This window comes from Nomascus leucogenys, chromosome 11, assembly GCF_006542625.1.
Source record: "Nomascus leucogenys isolate Asia chromosome 11, Asia_NLE_v1, whole genome shotgun sequence".
Classification (NCBI taxonomy): Eukaryota; Metazoa; Chordata; class Mammalia; order Primates; family Hylobatidae; genus Nomascus; species Nomascus leucogenys.
Genome location: NC_044391.1, coordinates 23,795,522 through 23,814,035, shown reverse-complemented (window position 1 = coordinate 23,814,035; position 18,514 = coordinate 23,795,522). Strand labels below are relative to the sequence as shown.

At 32.4% G+C, this 18,514-nt stretch overlaps 1 protein-coding gene across 2 annotated transcripts in view; it reads right to left on the bottom strand.

Annotated features, from left to right (window-relative positions):
* The window catches only part of VPS50 (VPS50 subunit of EARP/GARPII complex), a 131,250-nt gene that overhangs the window by 50,639 nt on the left and 62,097 nt on the right, over positions 1-18,514 (bottom strand). For both annotated transcript variants that reach the window (XM_030822092.1, XM_030822093.1), the window contains 7 exons: positions 17,309-17,400; positions 15,132-15,226; positions 14,724-14,822; positions 8,465-8,555; positions 6,019-6,195; positions 3,111-3,229; positions 763-869 (listed from right to left, as the gene is read on the bottom strand). In XM_030822092.1, coding sequence (XP_030677952.1) covers positions 763-869; positions 3,111-3,229; positions 6,019-6,195; positions 8,465-8,555; positions 14,724-14,822; positions 15,132-15,226; positions 17,309-17,400 — 780 coding nt within the window. The remainder of the gene's footprint in view (positions 1-762; positions 870-3,110; positions 3,230-6,018; positions 6,196-8,464; positions 8,556-14,723; positions 14,823-15,131; positions 15,227-17,308; positions 17,401-18,514) is intronic.

Genomic DNA, 18,514 nt, shown 5'->3' with positions numbered 1-18,514 from the left:
AAGGTTAATCAAACTAGGCAATAGGTAAATACCATCTCCATAGATAGAATATAGAGATTTTTATGGAAAACCACTAAAATTCCTGATTGGAACAACGAAGTTTAATAGAAGACATCTCTATAACTTATTTATCAAATATATAGACTTATCTGTGAGATACAAAGGCTAAAAGCATATAAGATGTTGAAATACTGATTTAAAAAAAATCCACATCATCCTAAAACCTGAATATTTAAAATGTCATTTCTTCATATTGTTTGCCTTCTACAAAATCATCAATAAAGGTCTTATCTGCTACAAGAACAACATTTCCTATAATCTGAACATTTAGCTTGTAAATCCCTTGTATGAAAATGCCAGGAAGTCACTATTCACTCTGCCTGACAGAAGATGGTAAAGACCTATGAAACAACTCAGTACAAAAATATTGTATAAACGTGAAACTGGTACTATCTTATCTTACACGTATCTCTAACCTACCTAAAGAATTTTTCATCGCATTTCAATTAACTGAAATATTTTAGAAAAATTTTAAGATACAAAGACTTAATAAACAGGTAACTGAAAAAGAAAAACTGGCATTACTATTAGTATTATAGTATTTGGAACATTTAAAATGAGAAGCATTGACATATGATAACCTTAAATCCCTTATTGTAGAGAGCACTGGAGTATACCAGACAATGAAAACCACAAGTAAAAGTCATTCAGTAACAAACTAATTTAACTGTTATAATTTTTTTTAAAGGTGTAGCTACTTACCAACAAGTCTTATTACATTCAACGTTGTATTTGTTAAGATAGGTGCATTCACTTTATTTAGACTGTAATCTGATTTCTTCCTGCTTTTTAGAGTTTCCCGAGAAACACTTGACATGGAAAAACAAAACAGAGTTGCTAGAGTTGTCAAGTAATAAACCAATAAGTTAGATTAGTCCCTAGCCTTTATTAACTAATTATTTAATGAAAATCTTACTATGCATTAGGTAAAGATATAGAAATTAACTTCTTATCCTTATAAAATTTACAATCCATAAGGGAAATAAGTAAGCAAAAAAATAAAGTACCATAATGCATTTCTTTGATTATAAAACATTATCAACCACTAAAAAAGCTACATAGCTTTAAAAAACAGATTTTCCAGGATAATAATACATCTCGGTGCAAATGTACTGTTTCTTGATTTCAGAAACTTATAAACATGAAAAAATACCCTCCTAAGAATCTGAATTAAGTACAGAATATTGATGGCAGTATTTGGGGTTAAGGGTTAAAGTAAAAGTTATATGGTCAGCACAGAAAAAAGGGCCGGCATAAAATAGGGTCAGAGATAAGAGAGAACAGAGTGTGCTCAGAAAAGTACAAGGAGTTCACCACGTTCACATGTAGAAGAAGTGAACAGAGAGAAAAGTGACAAGAAAGGAGGCAAGTAAAGGCCAGATATCCCTGAAAGCAATCAAACCTGAGGGATACGAACCTTATCTTGAATACAGTGGTGAGTCACTAAAAGCTAACCAGAAAAACAGCATGATTAAATTTGTAACTATGAAAAAAAAAACCCTAAATTTAGATCTAAGACTTGTTTGGAACGGGGCAAGCCTAGAGACAAGAATCCAAGGTAAAGGAGTTGATTTAATAATCTGGCACAGAGATAATTTTGGCATAAACTAGAATGGTAGTGGTAAAATACAAGAAAAATTGGTCAATTCAAGAGACACAAGTTAGAATTGATAATATCTATTAATTTATTGGCTTCAGTTACTAATTTGTTCAATTCAAACTTCTTAGGGGTAAAAAGTTTAGGGGGCTCCAGTAACCCTACCAAAAATGGTGGTATATACACATGTACTGGCAGACACTGTCTTACTTGTACATTTCAATTCAAATAGACCTTTCCTTTTGGCCAAAATATGCCCAAAACATATCTAATAAAGAATTCCAACAAAATAGTTCTATTCAGTTCACAGTAGATCACACTGACACTTAATATCATACATATGCAAAAACCAATAGAACAAGTTTTTTCAATTAAAATAGCTACAACTACATGAATTGCTCACTTTTGAAAACAGAATTATTTCAGTTAGGATTTCAAGTTAAACAGTATTAAATAGGTAGCTTAGGGTTAAACGGTAAGAGTATACTTATCATTAAGAATCTATCATTAAGAAATCTATCATTAAGAAAAAAGTATATCTATAGTCACTAAATGTATGATAGTCAAGAAATCAAGTCATTTCAACATTCCAGAATCAGGCCCATTTAACTGGCAAAAGGTAAGAAAAAATTCTCTTACAATTATCATAGTTTTGAAGAGGTCAGTTTATCATAAAACAAAACTCGACCACTAATAGGACACCTTGATAGAAGGTTCAAATAGTGAACAAAAATGACATAGAGGAAATAAGTGGTGGCTTTCTGTGTTTACAAGATTGAAGCAAGAACTCCACATACAAAACAAATGACCATTTTCTCCTTGAGGTTTTTTATTTATCTATGTAAAGCATAAATGGCCACCAAAGGCAGGATCGATTTTACAAATCTAAAGGCTTTTTCCTCTGCAAAAACTAATCTTGATCATGCCCAATATTTTCAAAAAAATATTGATTATGCCCAATATTTTCAACAAAATAATAAAGCAATTTTAACAGATTTTTAAAAATGACTAACTTTGTGATACCATAAAAAAGAAACTAGAATCTTGCTACAAAAAGCAATGTCAAACCAACTGTGTAACTCAAAGGAAAGCTACATTAACACTAGCCATTTAAAAGTTTTTAAATGGCTAAATCAATTTCTTTTTTGACACATTAACAATCCAGTTCACAGTTAAATGAACTGATTTGTGAGATACCGGCAAAGGTTTTGCTAGGCAGAACTTTTCATATAACTATTTTAGTTTTCCTGAAATTCAGTTATGAAATGTTAAGAGGAAAAACACATTTTTGGCCTTCCAGGAATCATTTTTTAAAACATACTAACTTCTGTCAGGTGACATTATAAGTACCAAAAAAATAATAATTTTTGTTTCTTCTTAACCTTAAAGGAAATCCTGTATGTTAAGAGCACAAGATAAAATGCTAAATACCACACAATTTAAGAACAATCACCTTTTCACAGGAACATCTCCTGTCTGCTCATCCACATAGTCTCGTTTGAGTTCCTCAGGAACATCACTGTCACTGTCATACTCTTGATAGGCACTCTTTTCTTGTTCATCAGATTCATACTGAAGAAAACACAGGGTATTAAAAAATGAGTATAAAGGGCCTCTTTTCGTGGGGTGTCTCAACACAGTGAAAGTACTCAATTTTATAAGAAACAGCTAAATACAAGAAAATTCTTAATTTAGCTTTAATGTTGTCACCAAGAATCTAATTATTCTTCCATTGTCTTCATCATTCTATCTCAATCAGCACAAAAGAAAAATATTACACCTATAAAAGCTTGAAAATGTGCAACAAAATCAAATCGCCATAAATCAAAACCTAACAAACATTCCACTAGGCCTAAAAAGAGAAGAAGAGTATACATTCGCATTTTTTTTTTTTAAAGTCTCTCAGAAGTTTCAACATACTTATTTCCAATTTGCTAATAAAACTCATTAAAAAAGAGGTTCAGTATCCAATTCTGGCATTCTGGAAGTATTACTTCAGCTTAATAAACACGTGCAACACACATGCTGATTTTCTAATTCACTATAAAATTTAATTCCAAGGGCAGCTTAGAAAATTAAGCTTAGAACACGGGGACCTGCTGAGAATGAGGACAAAAATGGTAGGTTTACTCTTGAGACGAAGGGTGTCTTCCTAGCATTTTCATCATCTTTATGGCAGCATGGCCCAATGCCAGCATGGGAAAGGACAGTGGAATTCATGCACAGTAAAGGAAGCAGTGACAGCACTTTCATCATCATCTATTAATGTCAGATTAATATGATTAAATGGCTAACAATATGATTAAATAATAGCTAACATTGAGTTTTTAACCAAGTATTATGCTAAGTGCTTTCATGAAATATCTCATTTAATCATACAGACACTTCTATGAGGAAGTTTTATCTCTACATGGCAGTTGAGGAAACCAGTATGCTAACTACACGGAAAGAATTTAGTCCCCTAATTCAACAACTATTTTTTGAGAGTCTGTTAACAAAAAGCACTATGAAAGGTCGTATTTAGATGTGGACCCTGATTCTCAAGGACATAAGTTGCACCTGGAAAGATTAGATCACACATTAATAACTGCAAACAAGCCTTACAGGTACTCCTTTATACTTATACACAATGTGATCCTGATGCTATGCAGAAAGGTATTCTACATAACTAGGATGTCCTGATTACAACAACAGAGCTTTGTGACCACACCATATCATAGATACTCATTATTTCAGGATTCAATGTTTGCAAATTTGCCTACTCACTGAAATTTATTTGTAACCCTAAAGTCAATAATTATGATATTTTTGGAGTCAGTCATAAACGTGCAGAACAGTGAAAACTTTGAGTCATCCAACATGCATGTTCCCAGCTGAATACAAACAAGGCATGCTCTGCCTTCTTGCTTAGGCTCTCATACTATAAACAAGTTTCCTTTTCTTGACCTATTTAGTGCCAAGTGCTTTGTATTTTTGTGCTTTTTGCTGGTGATTTAACTGTTTAGAATGCCACTGTAAGTGTTGAGTTGAAGTGCTGTCTAGTGTTTCTAAGTACAAGAAGGCTGTGATGTGCCTTAGAAACAAAATATGTGTGTCTGATAAGCTTCATTTAGGCAAGAGTTATGGCGTTGTTGGCTATGAATTCAGATTATGTACTGATGGGCTGATAAATTTGTTGTAACCCGAGGCTCATAGGAACCTAATCCTATTATTTGCTCTGGGAGTAATAGTTCAGTATTTGCTAATTCAGTATTCACAGCAACTTTATAGAACACACTGCTGCAAATAATGAGAATCAAATGCTACGTTTTAATTAATGAATCACTTTTATAGAAAGATATATTATTCCAAAATAATTGGAATGACTTTAAATTCCTCTCAGTTTAGCCAACTTCACAGAGGCAAAATGTCACAAAGAATCACTGAATCATAATTTTAAATATGGCTTACTATGAAATAATTTAAACTTCATGAATTTTATCTTCACCAAATGAAAAATAAATTCTAAAACTAACATAAAATATAAAGACAAATCCTTCAACATATTTTTGTCACATCTGAATGGTTTTCACTTTAGCTTCATCAAATAAAAAATAAAAATCATATTGGGTCATTATGGAAATTATGAAGATCAGAAGAAACCATCAAACAAAATATTAAGTGAAATACTGTGAAAACACCATGCAGGTAACTGTGAAGCAAGCATTCCTCTCACTGTAAATATGGAGAAACTGAGGGTCACAAAGTTAAAATAATTTGCCAAGGGCCACACAGCTGATAAATAATAAAGACAATATTCATTATCTGCCTTCAAATCCTTTCCACTAACTCACACTATGTCTAGTTAATATTGTTTTTGAGGTCCTCAAAGTGTTGTTAAAACGTTGTACTTCTAAATCTCAAAAAATATCCCTGCCAGGCAACTAAGCAAGACATTACCACTTTCTCTTAGATAAAGGGACATGGAACAAAATGAATCAGTGACCCATAAAGGGTGTCGAAAAAAAGGGTAGATGATATCTGTTCCCTCATCTCACAATATATCACATAATATTCACATAATATATCACATAAATATTCAGTGAAGAAATTACACTACTACTTGATTAGCAACCTGATAAGAACATCATGTAATAAGATCAAAAGCAAACATAAAGCGAAAATTTACTATTCAAGAGGACAAGGTCAACAAAGCATATTGTAAAGTCATTATCTATAAATGTAATATCATAGGTACATTAAGTATATAGGCAGGCAGGGTAGTAGTAAATGGATACGTAAATGTAGTAAATTGCCTTGCTCATTGAGTAGAACAGTTTTAAATAAAAAAAACTCACTTATGTTCCACATACACCACATACCCCATTAGAAGCTAAGACATCTTCTGTTTCTTCATCTTTGTGGTTGGCCTGAATTTCAAATGGATTCCCACCACTACAGTACTGCTCAAACAAGGTCACTGTTTTTGAAGAAGTTGAGACTGGCTGTTTACTAGGTGAAACTGATGGGGAGCGAGACTGTTCCATGAATTTAAATTCCTAGATGGTAAAAAAGGAGCCAGATACCCTTTAGCAACAATAAAATTCTAGTACATAAACCAAATCCCTCAATATACATGTAGAGTTAGTAGAAAAACAACATCTTGATCTTCAGGTTATTGACTTTTAAATCTTTCAAGTTATCTAAAAGCACAAACTTGGAAATACATGTCTAAAGGTTTTCCTAAAGACAATTCAGTGAATGGTATCACTTAAAACAGTATCATCTGCATCAAGCTACTCTTGGCTTAAGAAACTGCAGAGATCATTTTTTAAAATAGCTTAAGAAATCTGAATGATGTCTTCTAAAAATTTTAACAGAACAGCAAAAATCCTAATCAATAAAGTCATTTATGAAAACTAATTGTTAAAGTAAAACACTTCGCTTTTTCATATGCTTGCACCACTTAAGATATTCTATACAAATACATCAGAAACAAAGTATGAAGTATATATCTGTGTTACATTGACACCTATGAACTTTCATTTACTTTTCGCTATATACCAAGAAACAGACAACATGAACATATATGCCAAAGTCATATGATGTGTCTTCTACTCCTAGCTAAGCTAAAGAGTTGTAAGATCTCGTCTAAGTCATGCATTAACCACATGAGGAAACTGAGGCAGTCTGAAGGGATTCAGTGCAAAGTTCAACATCACACAGCTAATTAGAGGAAAAGCTGGAATAATCTCTAAAGTTCCTAGAATTACAAAAATCTTGATTTAATGATTTATCACAAAATTAAACAAACATTTTTCTTTTATCTAAATGGAATAATCCCAAATTTAAATTTGTTCATTTTCCATGATATTCTTAAAAGGTATTCTTAAAATTCTTGAAAGGTACATTGGCTTGTTGTATTAAATGATATATGTGTTTATTTTCCTTTCACATTTCAACTATACATTTAATCATATACATTATAATGCCTAAGAATCATGCCATTATTTTTATAATTCTAAACAAGGAGTGAATATACATCAATGAGACTAATTTTTAGAAAATCAAATCCACAGGAATGCATGTCAGGTGAACACTAAGCTGTGAATAGTTTTCAAGGTAACTACTTTAAAGGAGATAATGTTCACCTAGATAGGAATGCTTCAACATGCCTTTTTTAAAAAACATGTCTTACAATTATACTAAGTGTGACAACGTGACAACACACACACACAGTCTGATGGTTAAAAAGGAGTTCAAATAAAATTATTTAATAGATATTCTAAAATTTATGTTAAACTTAGAATTTTAAATAATGTTAAGGAATTACCTTAAATCTTTGAGGATTCTTAAATCCTATGTTAATTTAGTGTTAATGGTTATGTTAATACTAATTAACATTAACATTAATTTTGCTGTCTTTAAAGCATTTATTAATCACTATGTTCCAGGGTTTTTAATATTTCTATAATAGGAAAACAATATAATAAAACTGGATAAGAAGCTATTATACAATAAGCATAAAGATAATCCCTATCAAAAAAAACTTCTAATTATGTATTCTTTACATTTATCCAGAATAAGAAAATTGCTTTCTAGAAAGCCATTCCTTCCAAAGGCAGAAAATAAACACACCATACTTTCTGAACAATGATCTAACTATATGCACTGCATTTTGACACTTGATATTTGCAGAACACAATCTTTCACACAGGAATATTTATCTACAATGTGTTTCAACCAAGGGAAAAATCAAACCAATTAAAGAGTTTTTCAAAGATTGCTTATTCTGTAAGTATTCGAGGAATTGATTAACTAATACAAATTAGTTGAGTATTTTTTATAAGTGCCTCTTTTATTTCTGAGGCATTTTTTCATTACAGGCAAATTTAAGAATTACAGCATAAATTAGGAACCTACTAGTCCCTTTAAGAAATGAAAAATATTCTACAAATATAAATAAGCATTTGTATTAAACAAAGCCAAAATATAGCTAATTGATTATCTGCAAAATTTAAATACAGCAGTCACCCTTTTCTGAATTCAAAACAAACAAAAAATATCATTTTAATTGTAACTCATTTTAGGCAAAAGAGATTTCCTAAAGTATGTAAACTGAATTTTGTAAGACTGATTTTTCACAACCATAAAAGGATCATTCCTGTAAAAGAGGCTGGCTACTAACGACTTTCAAGGAAGGAAGATAAGAAACTGCTCCTTAATTTATTTTATAAATGTTTTCATATATTTCCGGATTTTTTTCAAAAAAAAAGGGTAAAATAGATGACTAAAAGATAGATTTCTTTGTTCTTAAGAAACACTTACATGAAGTTGCAAGATGCTGAAATTTGATTTAACAGGACAAAGTTCCCAAGTCTCATTCTCTAAGAACATTCTCAGTTCATCAAGCCGTGTTCTTAAAAAAAGAAAATGAACACTCCAAAAAGTGAGAAGAAAAGTACACCGCACACAAGAATTGAGGAAATAATGTACAATTACAAATAATTATAGGATTATTGTCATGATCATAATCAACTTTGAGAACCCACTCTGATTAACACAGTAAACAGAAATGTTTACTTTTATTAGTTAATATCTTATCATCCTTGAGAGAAAAACTCTCTCAAGTGTTTACTAAACTTTTTTACTATATTGCAAAAGTAATGCATAGGAAATGACAATTTTATTAGGGGACTAAATTAAAAGCTTGTCTCCAACTCACATACTTAAAATATCCTTAGCTGATTATATATCAATGCTAAAACATAAAGAAAAAATTTACAGATTATGAGATCATAAATACTAACATATTACGTTAAACAGCACAGATCTGAACCATACCTAGTGAAGCCACAATAGCAAGATAATTATAACTTTCTGAAAATGTTTAGCTCAGTGCCTGTCTCTACACAGCATTTACAAATTTAAATTAGCAGCTAAGACACGTATATACTTGACATTACACTAATCACGTACGCCATACTGATCTCTTTTCTTTCTTTAATGCTATTATTCTTACTGTCTATCCTGAGGAATCAGCACGTGATATAGGCAGTCCCCGAAAAAGAAACCCTTATTTTCAGTTGACAAAAGGGTCAGTGCCTACCCTGTTCTTCCTCTACCACAAGTTGTTACTACCATGCTAAAAATAAAATCTAGAGTGAGTTTTTAAAATCCACAGGTTCAAAATAAAGAGACAATAAATACATGAATCTGTAAAAATCAGGAATTGCTCCAAATACTAGAGTTTACAGACAAGGACTTTAAGATAATTATTATAAGTTAAATAAAATAGAAAAAATGTATAAAATGGATAGAAAAGAGAATTTCAAATAACTGCAATAAGAAAAACAATAAAAGAACCAATTAGACATTTGAGAACTAAAAAATACGCTTCCAATTAAAAAATGATTGGATAAGTAAAACAGCAGTCTAGAGGTGGCTGAAGACAGCATTCATGAACTCAAAGACAGATCAATAGAAAATATCTAAACTGAAGCAAAAATTTGAAAAAAAAGGAAGAAACAGAAAAGATCATAAGAGAGATGTGAGATAGTCAAAACATTTATTATGCAGGCAATTGGATGGAAAGGACAGAGAATAAGCAAAAGCAATATTTGAAGACATAATGGCCAAGAATTCCCAAAAGTGATTGTGCTCATAGCTCATACCACATACAAAAATTACCTCAAGTGGATCACAGTCCTAAGGTAAAAACTAAAAGTACAAAACTTTACAACTCAACAACAGAAAATAACCCAATTCAAAATGGACAAAGGCTTTGAACAAATATTTCTGTAAAGAAGAAACACAAAAGGCCAATGAGTAACTTAAAAGATCCTAAACATCATTAGTCATCAAGGAAATGCAAACCCAAAACATAGTAAGATACCACTTCATGCCTACTAGGACAGCCATAATCAGAGACAGAAAACAACAGGTGTTGACAAGGTTTTGGAGAAATTGGAACCCTCATACAGTATTAGTAGGAATGTAAAATGTATCCCGACTTTGGAAAAAAGTGACAGTTCCTTCAAAATGTTAAACAGAGAGAGTTACCATAGGATCCAGTAATTCTACTCTGTATTAGTTTCCTGTGGCTGCTATAACAAATTACCACAAACTAGGTGACTTAAACAAGCAGAAATTTATTCTCTCACAGTTCTAGAGGACAGAACCTGAAAATCAGTATCAGTGGGTTGAAATCAAGGTGTTAGTAGAGCTCCACTCTCTGGAGGCCCTAGGGGATAATCTGCTTCCTGTCTCTTCCAGACAGGTTTGTGGTATTTATTACACAGTAATTTAAAACTAATACAGTGATAAAAGGTACAACCCAGACTGAAGAAGCGTAGTCAACCCTAGGCATAAAAAATGTATAGAAAATAATATATGAAGTAAAAGTATATGACAAAACACCAAAAAGAAAAGGTAAACCCAGTTACAAAGTTGGTTCCTGCATTACTCTGGAAGTATACTACCTAAGGTAGACTACAGTAGAACATAAGTGCATATTGAAATGTTGGTGGTAACCATTACAACAACGCATTTTTTTTTTTTCGAGGCAGAGTCTCACTCTGTCACTCAGGCTGGAGTGCAGTGGCGCGATCTTGGCTCACTGCAACCTCTGCCGCACAGGTTCATGTAATTCTCCCACCTCGGCCTCCTGAGTAGCTGGGATTACAGGCACCCGCCACCACACCCGGCTAATTTTTTTGTATTTCTAGTAGAGACTGAGTTTCACCATCTTGGCCAGGCTGGTCTTGAACTCTTGACCTCGTGATCCACTCACCTTGGCCTCCCAAAGTGCTGGGATTACAGGTGTGAACCACTACGCCCGGCCCCTAATGTTGTTTTAAAATCTTATCTGACAATTTTTATGTTTTGATAGAACTGTTTTTCCATTTACATTTAATGTATTTATTGGCATAATTATTAATAGGTTTAAACCCATCATATTGCTGTTTGATATCTAAAAGTGTTAAATATTTTAAAGAAATTTTCTATTTCTGCATTTTTTGGATCAATCATATATATTTTTACTTTTTATATTATATATATTTTTCTCAGTTAGTAAAACAACATCAACAACAACAAAACGAGACCAAACTTGATAAGCTGTTAACAAAGGGCACACTTTAAATACAAGAACATAATTAGAAAGAAAGTTAAAATTATACAAAAACACAATTTCTCAAAATCATGAACTGGGGTAGAATTTTTATCAAAATTATTTTCTCTATTAAAATAATAACTATGATATTTTCCTGTATTCTGTCAATTGGTAAATTAAATTTAATTTTTCTTAATGTTTAGCCAACTCTGGCTCTCCTATAATAAATCCTACCTGTTCATAGCATATTATCCTTTTTAGGTATCACTGAATTAAATTTGTCAATATTTTGTGTAGGATTTTGCATCTATGTTCTTGAGATACTAGTCTGTCATTTTCTTTTTATAATGTCCTCTTGTTATATTTTGGTATCAGTGCTGTGCTGGCCTCATTAAATAAGTTATAAAACATTCCCTGTTTCTCTATTCTATGAAAGAGTTGTATTGGTATTGTTTTCTCCTTAAATGTTTGGTAGAATTTACCAGTGACATCAGCAGGCCTGGAGATTTCTTTATGGAAATGTTTTGAAGCCCAAATATAATTTCTTCAAAAGACATGCGACTATTCACATTTTCTATATTTTGTTTTGTCAGCTCATTAAGTTTGGCTTTATAAGGAATTTGTTTATTTCATCTAATTTGTTGTAGTTTCTACTAAAAAGATAGGTGACTTCTCTCTTCTAACACCAGTCAATGCAACTTTAGGATCCTTGAAAACATTTTATAAGCTTTGATTACTAGAGCAATTACAAAATAAAATGTACTTATTAAGCAGAATATTTTGACAATTATATATTGATCTGTAATTTTTATGTCATTATTGTTTAAATTAGAATATTTGTGCTTTTAGAAGTTCTCCAGCATCTGACAGAACAATGTTCTTTGTGTGTATATAAACTTAGTACCTGAATATTTAAAAAAATGGGGGGAAATAAAACATACTTTTGAGAAGTAGAAACAATCAATAATAGAGGCTGTGCTCCCTCATGTGTTCATACAGTTTTATCCTAGAAAAAGAGAATGGAACGCAAACTTTTATACAACTACCACAACTAACATTAATACATTTCATAAGTAGATGTTCCACCAAAGAAAAAACTGCTCCTATTTTTACCTTTTTATTATCCCTATAAATTCAAAACAATAGCTTAAATGGATTGAAAGTCAGAATAATTTGGTTCAAGAATTTCTTCATTCTCAAGAGCTGTATTTGGCAGGAAAGGACCATGAAACAAACTGTATGCACATTTCAACACTTCTATTAGCAAAATAAGAACACACTTGATCTATATTTCACCATATTTCATACAGTTTTTCAGTATTTATGTAGTATGATTGACAATGGGGATATTGGGATTTTGCAGATTTAGATTCATCACTGGCTAATGTAATGACTTTAGTCAATTCAATGTATGGACACTAGCATCATTTCTAAAGTTTCTGTTCAAGTGTATCTTGTTTTGTAAAGAAACAAATGTACCTTAGAACACATGATGGTTTGCACCAACTTTACCAAATGACTTCCACTATAATTTTCCTGATGGCAACTGTCAGAGCAAAAATGACGACAGACAGGATAGAAACTAGACTACCTTAAACTTTTGTTTAAATACTAGGGAAAAAGAAGAATACTAAGTAATAATTAAATCTTTGCTGTTTAACCTGCCCCAATTTTTACAATATATAATACTGCAAAAAAAATGGGTCAAGATGTCTAGGCAACACTTACGGAGACCTTTTAATCTGGTCACTTCATTTTACAATTCATAAAATCACAGGCCAAAGAGGTTAAATGATTTGCCAATATCAGACAGTTGGTAAGCAGCAAAAAATGCAACAAGAACCCAAGTCTACTATTACTCAACCCAGCTTTCCTTCTAATAATATAGCACAGACACATCAATGAGAAATAAGTTTCACAAATGTTTCTAAGAGAAGTTCTTTAAAGTGTTGAGTGTTTGAGGAAGATTTAAGTCATTCATTTCTGTATTTTCTAATTTCATTAATGTGAACTCTGTGAGGAATTTCCACCATGGTCAAAATGGCCCTAGCTAGTTGCTACAGATGGCAGACACCTTTTGACAATAAGTAAAACAGAATGCAGAATGGAAGCTACTAAATAAATCAGTGTTTCTATATTGTACACACATCCTAGACACTAGGAACACCAAAAGTTCTCCCAGTTGTCATGTTGGATACGAAGCAGTCTCTGGGAAGAGACATATTTGGCGTGCCTTCATACTGCAGGGAAAGTGAGGCTTCTGGCTCCTTTGTGCTTCCATTTTATTTCCCCATCCATGATTAACAGGCCCCTCCCAATTCTATACAGGAATGCTTATAGGGCCAGCCTTTTGTTTTAGTCAGGGCTTAAATTTTAGCAGACAAGGAAGTTATAAATAAAGGCAGTGTTAGGGCTTCCTGTCGGGCCCTTCCCACTGTTTCCCTGAGGTTTATTCAATTAAAATTTTTAAAAATTTTTAAACATTCTCTGTCACGAAACTCAAAGGCTCTGCTTTAGTATAGTTCAATTTAAATCTTTTTCAAACAATTTACTTCATTGTTTACAATTAACACAGACAATTTGTATTCAAATATATTTAATAATTAGTTAATCAATGGTTTGGTGTTCAGTCATCTCTCTTTTGACATGGCATATATCACTGTGAGCAGGTATTGACTATGAACAAGGAGAAAAAGCAGAATTTCAAATCATGACTCTCTCTGGGACCAAATAACAAGGAAATCAAAACTTAAAATTCAATTATAAAAAGTAAAAGTTCAGAATAACAAGTAAGATGAAACTCAACTCAAAGGACAAAAGGGATACAACTTGGGGTCTAGCTTATATCAAGAGAAATCTAATGTTAGCTCTCCCTTCCCTCAATTTATTGCTGCTGTAAGCATATAACCACACTGCTATTATGAACATTCTTTCCCACCTTCCTCCACTACCCAAACCATTCCTAGTCACTCTTTTAAATATTAGCAGTGATTGTTTTGCAAAGCAATGCAGTATACAAATTTGCCTTTATAGCGAAATTCTGAATATCACATCCTCTCCTCTAGAATCCTTCTTATTTCTAAAAGATAGATACTCTCAAGCACCCCCTCACTGAGCACTGCCTCTACTGATTTAATTTCCTTATAAGCACACCCATATGTATGCAGGTATGGAACAGTGGCCAAATTCTTTCTGTGAACCTTGATATAATAATCATGTTTTACTCATAAAAAAATCAGTTCAATATTTTAAGCCCCTCAAGACAAAGAATATATTAAAATGTACAATGAATATGTAATGAGAATATTTCATCATATTTTGGTTAAAAAAATCCTTAACCATCTTAAAAAAGCTACAACACATTCAAATTCAAAAGTAATTGTTTAAAATCAATTAATGCTATAAGATTAAGTATTAGACAAAAGTATTCTCATTACCTAAATAAGTCCATTCATATTTTATTAGAATTCTTACCTATGGTAATTCTTGAAATAATTGACACTTTGTTTTCTAATAGATTCCTGTAAAACTTCAGACTTGCTACCACAAAATTCTTCTCCAACTTGCATCAACCTAGTTGGATAAAAAGGTTTCAGTAAATTTCAGCAGCATCCTTACAGAGAAAAAGAAGTGTGGTTTCTCTTTCTTCAAAGATAAAAAAAATCGCTAAAATTTGGACATGGGAAAATATTCTAAAGATCACAAATCCATAAAGGTTTACAAACATCCAAAGGGCAGAAATATTTAAATACACTCACAAACTTAGCAGCAAAAATGATCTTCATTTCCATAATGTTATAGATGATAACTCACTAGTTCATGATTTCTTTATCATGGCTGAATGACTAAAACTAAAGAATAAGACAAGATCTTAAACACTACCTGCTGATTATATCCAAAACAAAGATGAAATCATCATATTTGAATATAGACAAATCAGTTCCAAGCAAGTAGGTTTTTACTTTTAGCTGAACATCCTGTAAGGCAAAGAAAAAGAAAATCAAGCAAACCCAAAATATAGAAAATAAGTTATCAGAAGCATTTACTCTATAGTTCCAGATTAAAATGAGAAAGGAATATATTCCTAATTTGTTAACAAATATCTATTTAGGCCAATAGCCAACATCCTTAAGGGATGTAATAGAGACAATCCCATTTCCTATACCAGGAATGCCATCAGGTTGCCAAACTGAATGGAAAATAGCTACATAAAGTGCTCAGTCAGTATTTCAAAGTACACTGAATTACCAGGAATTCTATCATAGATTGTAAAATTTTACCTAAATACAATTAAGGCCTATTGGCAGACTAAGTCAGAAACAAATCATATCTGATCCTGGGTGTATATTCAATAACTGTAAGATTTTCCTTTCTTTTTATGCATAATACTCAGAAAAAAGTCAGCCTAAATCCACAATTAATGATAAATTATTTATTTAATTTTAATAAATGGTTAATATGGTTATGAGTTTAATACAGTCAAATGAGAAAATATATGTCAAACCTCTTACAACCACAAAAATAAATTTTAAATACTAAAGCATAAAATCAAATAGCATATCCAAGACAAAATTATCAAAAATTAGAAGAGCACTAAATTATAAATATTAACTGATTCATGAAGAAATTTATGTTTTCAAAATATATTTTCCTAAACAATTTTTTTCACAAAACATCCTATAAAAGATGGTCAAGCTGGGCATTGTGGCTCACGCCTATAATCCCAGCACTTTGGGAGGCCAAGGCAGGAATATCACTTGGGCCCAGGAGTTCAAGACCAGTCTGGGCAACATAGCAAGACCCCATATCCACCAATACTAATTTAAGAAAATTAGGCACGGTGGTGCACATCTGTGGTCCCAGCTACTCAGGAGGCTGAGGCAGAAGGATCACCTGAGCCCAAGAGGTCGAGGCTGCACTGGGCCATGACTCTGCCACCACACTCCAGTCTGGGTGACAGAGTGAGACCCTGTCTCAATCAATCAATAAAAAGAAAGAAAGAAAAAAAAGATGGTCAAAATAAAGATCAGCCTCATTAGAAAAATTAAAAATACATTTTAAAAGACCATAACATGGCCAAAGGGTCTATAGTCCTCCAAGGTTCAAAGAAGTCCAAAAAGAGTAAGTTATCTTCAAAGAAATTACACTGTGATCTAAGAAGTAACAAATTATCTGATTACAACAACTGAGCTACTAAATTGTAAAGAAAAACTTAAGATACTGCTATGGTCTGAATGTTTGTGTCTACCCAATATTCCGATGCTGAAATTCTAACTTCCAAGGTGGAAGGTGGGGCCTTTGTGAAGTGATTAAATCATGAAGGTAGAGCCCTCATTAACTGGATTAGTTCCCCTATAGAAGGGACCCCAGAGAGCTCCTTCATCCCTTCCACTATTTGAGGATACAGCAAGACAGTGTCTATGAACGAGGAAGCAGGCCCTCCCTCCCAACAACGCTGGCACCCTGATCTCTGACTTCCAGCCTTTAGAATTCTGAGAAATAAACTTCTCTGTTTATAAGCTATGCAGTCTAGAATATTTTGTTATAGGAGCCCAAATGGACTAAAACCAGATATATCCAGCCAATAAGCATGTAAGATTCCCTCAAGGTACAAAGATCATTGACTGAGAAAAAAAATTGTTCATTCTAAACTATAATCTGACCTAAGTATGCTATCTACTTAGTTACTTCTTTTCTAAAATTAACAGAAAAAAAATTAAGAAAACACAGATAAATGAAATAATAAACAGAACATCTCACTGAGAAAGCATACATTTCTCTATGATAGTGGAAATTTGCTAGGCCTCTAAAACAAAAAATGTACTCAAGGCATATATGAATATTTCCAGTGGAGATTTTCAAATTAAAAAACTTTTTTTCTGCCACTTATAGTCCAAATACATTACAGAAATTAAATGACAGCCTAATTCCAAACAGAAACATATGATTAAATCTGCAAAGAATACACATATAGAAAATTTAAAACCAAATTTCTAAAGCAACTTTGACATGACATTTCTATTGCTTCTGTGAAAAAAATAATTTAAAAAAAACCAAACCTGCCATATTCGTGTAAGTCCATGTTCTAATTTCTTTTTTATGTAGCCACGATCAAAATTAGTTTCTTCAGTACCTATCATATTACTCCCTTCTGAAAATAAAAGACAATATATATTTTTAGATTTAATCCAATTTGTGTTTGTTTTCCAAATAATTTCTATTTGGCCTCTCATACATTGTAAGTCTATGTAAGATACAGTAAATATGTTTGATAGTTATACAATCAAAACAATGTCAAACAATAGGTATTAGACTTAAACCCATTTGGTGAGATAAATAAACATAGACTATGAAATGCTCAATATACCTAAGACCACTGAGATCATATGTGACTCAGCTGGGATTCTACCTGAGTCGGTGTGGTCCCAGAGACCAGGTTCTCAATACTGCCTACTGCAAGACCATGTAAAAGGCTGTGAGAAGGGCATTACAGGACCAATTAACTGAATTATCAATTAATATGCGTGCTAAGAGGACAGTCTACATTAACAGCTCAGGCGTGAGGTGATAATGCATATATTTTATATTTTTCATGATAAATAATAGTTTTATCCACTCCAGATAAATAATTTAACAATGTCTAGTTTAATAGATCAGTGATCTGCCTCCAATCTCCCCCCTAAAGACAACTGAAAAATACACATACACATTTATATCAAAAAGATGAAACTTTTGTGTGAATATCCTGTGAAGAACACCTAAGTGAGTATGTTATCATCTTGTCTTAGGTTGGGAAGGTGTGTCCACTGATAACTAGTAAAAGGCCCTTGGAAATGCCAGGCCTCAGATACATAGATGCATGACTAGTTTGCCTCTGAGCACTCCTAAAACGTAAGCCTTATTATTACACGCATGGTATGGCTGTTAGGGATCCAGCAGCCTAAGGCAGTGCACCTGAACTATAGCTTTAGAGCTTTACCTTAGAACGTTAAAGTATTAGGTTACCAAACAGTATCAAATATTATCACTAAAGAGATACAGCAGATAAAGTCTACAGTCCTCTTCAGTTTTATGAAGTTCCATGAAAAGTAATTTTCAATTTACTAATTTCTACAATTTTATTCCTGAATATAAAAGGATTAATTTCAGGTGAACAAGTAACTTTTTACAGTCCTAGATACTACCACAGCTGACAGCTTGAGCACTTGAATATCCATAAAATATACAGATTAGGCAAAGAGGGTTGAGTAATAAGGATCAGATAG